Consider the following 3,880-nt stretch of genomic DNA (forward strand, 5'->3'; position numbering starts at 1 on the left):
ACCCCCGGGACCGCGCGCTCCCCGCCCGACGCGGGGTCAGCAGGGGCCCTCGGAGCAGCGTCACCCCGCGGGGATCCCCCTCCCCTCCGCCCCGGTCGGAGCCGCGCCCCCCGCGGGCGCCCATCGCGGCGGTGCCGGGGGCGGGGGCCAGGTGCTGCGGGGCGGGCCGAGGGGAGCGGCGGGGGAGGGCCCGCAGGGGCGGCTAAAGGCAGGTGGCGGCGGGCAGCGGCCGCGGGAGGGCGGGACGGACGGGACGGGACGGACGGGTCGAGCCGAGCGCTCCGCAGCGCGGGGCCATGCGGCGGGAGGCGGCGGGGCGGTGAGCGGGGCGGCGCGCCATGGCCGGGGCGGCGCGGAGCGGCGGGGGGCGGCGGGGGGCAGCGCTGACGGCGGTGCGCAGCGAGGACGGAACCCCCCCTCCCAGCGCTCCCCTCAACCGTCGGGGGGGACCGACGGCTCCGCGCCCCGCGGCCGCCTCCCGCCCCGCTGGGACCGCGCGCAGCTGCCGCCGCCGACTGCAGAACTGCCTCTACAACGTGCTGGAGCGGCCCCGCGGGTGGGCCTTCGTGTACCACGCCTTCATGTGAGTGCCGGCCGTGCGGGACCCCCTTCGCTCCCGGGGCGGGGGGCGGCGGTGCTTTTACCGAAGTTTTCCCGGAGGTCGGGGGGGGGGGGGGGAATCCGGGCCGTGGGTCGGGAGGGTCCGTGCGGAGCGCGGCTGAGCCCCGGGAGCTCCTCCGAACGCGGCGCCCGTCGGTCACCGTCCCGCTCCGGCCCCGTCCCGTCCCGGGTTCCCGGCGCGGGGGGAGACCCAAAAATGAGAGGAGGGGTCGGGGTAGGACTGGGGGTTGGCGGCAGCGGGGGAAGCACGGCGAGAGTCCCCGCCTGCGCCCGTGGGGTGGGGACGGCGGCTTTGGGTAACGCCGTGGGGACGCCGTGGGGCTGCGGTGCCCAGAGCTGCGTGTGAAGGGTGGCAGCGGGCACCGAAGCCCGGAGCGTTACGAGCCCGGCGTTACGGCATCGCCCTGCGGACGGGGATGCTCCGGGCTCACGTCCGCTCCCCGCCGCGCGTCGGGCCGCTCCGACAGAGCCGAGCCGTGCGTGCGCCGATTGCGCCGGGGGTCCGAAACGCTCCGGGCGGCTGCGGCGGCACGACGGGGTGATGCGGGGAGATGCTGCCTCTCCTGCCCGGCCGTGCCGTGAGAAAGGCGGCCGCTTTGGAAAGTGGGTCTCGCCGAAGTGCGCGCACGGAGCCGTGCGGGCCGCCCGTCACCTGATCGCCGCGCACCTGAGCTCCCCGGGGAGCTGCGCTGCTCCTCACACCCCCGCGCTGTGCTTCGGAAATAATACCTGCGCTGCAAACGCTGCCCTCGAAAGAGCTGTAATTAAGGATGGCAGCTGAAACCCCATGGAAAGAGAGGTGGGGGGGTCGGGCTTTTGGGTGCTCGCCGGGCTTTGGCACAGGGATCCTCCTCGGTGCGTTTTCCCCAGAAACAACCACGCAGCGCTGGATGTGAGGTGCACGTTGGGTCGGTGGCACTGTGGGGCTCCTGTGGGTTTACCTGCTGGGGCTGTGCGTGGCTCCAAGCCGCCCCATCCCTGCCAGCCCATGGCCACGACCCGGCCCTCCCTTAGCGCCCTGCGGGGCTCACGTTGGATGGAGCCTTTCTGGGAGCGGAGCTCAGCTCGCGGCTCTGCCCCGTTTCCCCCTCCCTCAGATGGAGATGAGGCTTTCACTGGGCGCTGACGTTTGCGGGAGCGAACCCTGCGTGTCCGAGTGCTGGTCTGTGAACGAGGAGGGCTCAAACCCGTCTCCTCGGGGACATCGGGGCACAGCGGTGCCGCAGTCCGTGGATCCATCCCAGAATGATGGCAGCTCCCCGCAGCCCGGCTCTGACACCAAGATGCGCTAACACAGGAATCCTGCTGCGAAGCAAAGCGCTTCGCTCCCCCCTCCCCCCCGAGCGGTTGAGCAGGGCTGAGCTGAGACCCCTTATTGGAGAAGTTCGTCCCTTTCTGCTGCCGAATTGATCCTGAATAGCTCCATCTGAGCCGCTGTTGGTGCACATCGCAGGGGGGATTTGTCACCGCCCCATCTCTGCAGCCCCGGCCCTGCCTGCAGCGAGGCCGCTCCCATCCCTCCGTGCCCTGGCTTTGGGGCCGCGCTGTGCCCGGGCTCCCGGTGCAGCTCTACCAGAGCTTCTGGCCCCGGAGCTTACAGAGAAAATCTGGGAGCGTGACTGGAGCCTTAACCTAAAGCTTTACGGCCAGAGGCAAATGCAGGCTTCCTTTTTCAGCCTCCTCTTTGCGTGCAGCGCTGCATCGGGGGCAGCGCGCAGAGCTCAGGCCGGGGAGCGGCGCTCCGGGTGCTGCTGCTCCACGGGGACGGGCAGCTTTGGGGGCGGCAGCACCGATCGCGGCGCTGGACGTGGCGCTGGGGGCGCTGGTTGGGACAGGCGCTGCTGATGGGGAAGGCAGCAGGACGAGCGCTTTCCCTGCGACGCCGGGGGCTGCCGCTGCGCTCAGAGCTTTTGGCCGCTCAGCTCGACGCCGAGCACGTGGCAGAGCGCAGCAATCCCAGGGAAATGGCTTCGTCCCCCGCTCGGCGCTGCTGAGAGCCTCTCCCAAATCGGCTCCGAGGTTTAACGCGGCGCTCATCCCCGACCGCGGGCGTCTCACGTGGGGCTTCGGCAGGAGGAACGCTTTCCCATCCCGACTCCCGCGTTCAGGCGGTGGCGGCGGGATGGGTGCCGAGGCCGGGGGGAGGCTGTGCCCCCCACTGGGGCCGCCCCCGGGCTGCGCTCACCTTGCCCGGCTGTGAAATGGGAGCCGCTTTGGGGCAGCGCCCGCACGGAGCCGCCGGCGCAGCAGTTCCTGAACCCGACGCGCTGTCGCTGGGGCGTAAAATTAAGCGACGATGGCGCAACATGAAACTCTGCATTGATTGCCTTTTCATTTTTTTTTTTTTTTCTCCTAATTTCCCCTTTTGCTGCCGCCTTCAGCACGGGTTTGGGCCCCGGTGGCGTTCACGTCCCCGTGTCCCCAAGGTCCCCAGCAAAGCCCTCCATGCTGGGCTGTGCAGCCACCCGTGGGGCTCGTGGCCGCTCCGTGCGAAGCATCCGCAGCGACCAACCGGGGTGAGGTGTGGGGCTCAGCCGTGGGGTGACGCACCAAAGCTGCCGGGGCTGCGGGCTCCCACCCCACCGGTGGGCACCGAAGGGGCAGAGCTCGGCCGAGGAGCCCCGTGTGCCGCTGGGGAGCGGCGGCTGCGTCCCCCGTCCCATCGCAGCGCGGGGCGGGCGGCCGTGCCATGGTTACGCTGCAAACAGCGCGGTTATTTATATCCCGGGGCGGACAGGACGCCTGCCCGGCTCTCCTGGAAGGCTGCGGGGTGGATTTATAGGACGTGCTGTTTATACAGCCCGGGCTGAGCTGACGGGGCCGCGCGGAGCAGCGAAGCGCCGACCCCATCCCCATCCCCCCCCCCGTGCCGCCGGCTGGCTTTGTCCCACCCTGACCCCTTCCCCACAAGTGTGGGTCAGCCCATGTGGGGCTGTGCGTCCCCACGCCGAGCTGTTGGCACCGCGTGTTGTTTTCCTGCCCGGCACCGGGGGCCGTAGCAGAGCTGTTTGCCTCCTCCTCCTCCTCCTCATCCAGGTTCCCCCCTCAACCCACGTCGCCCTTTGCCAACCAGGGCTGCCCCCAGCGCCGTTTTCACCGACCTCAGCATCTTTCCCAGCTCACCTGCTCCATCCCCTCCCGTGCAGCCGGCAGCATATGGCCGAGGCCGCTCTAATGAAGATTAATGCGAGGAGATTCGCCTTCTCCAAGCAGGGCTCCCCCCCCCCCCCCCCCCCCCCGCGATGGGTTTTAATTAATA

General features: G+C 70.3%; 1 protein-coding gene across 1 annotated transcript in view; it reads left to right on the plus strand.

Moving 5' to 3' along the window:
* Positions 1 to 338: 338 nt before the first annotated feature.
* Positions 339 to 3,880, plus strand: part of KCNQ4 (potassium voltage-gated channel subfamily Q member 4) — a gene marked incomplete at both ends in the record, with an annotated part of 11,202 nt that continues 7,660 nt past the window's right edge. The window contains one exon of the mRNA XM_079546127.1: positions 339 to 583. Within this exon, the coding sequence (XP_079402253.1) occupies positions 339 to 583 (245 nt within the window). The remainder of the gene's footprint in view (positions 584 to 3,880) is intronic.

This window comes from Tetrao urogallus (assembly GCF_951394365.1).
Source record: "Tetrao urogallus genome assembly, chromosome: 23".
NCBI classification, from domain to species: Eukaryota; Metazoa; Chordata; class Aves; order Galliformes; family Phasianidae; genus Tetrao; species Tetrao urogallus.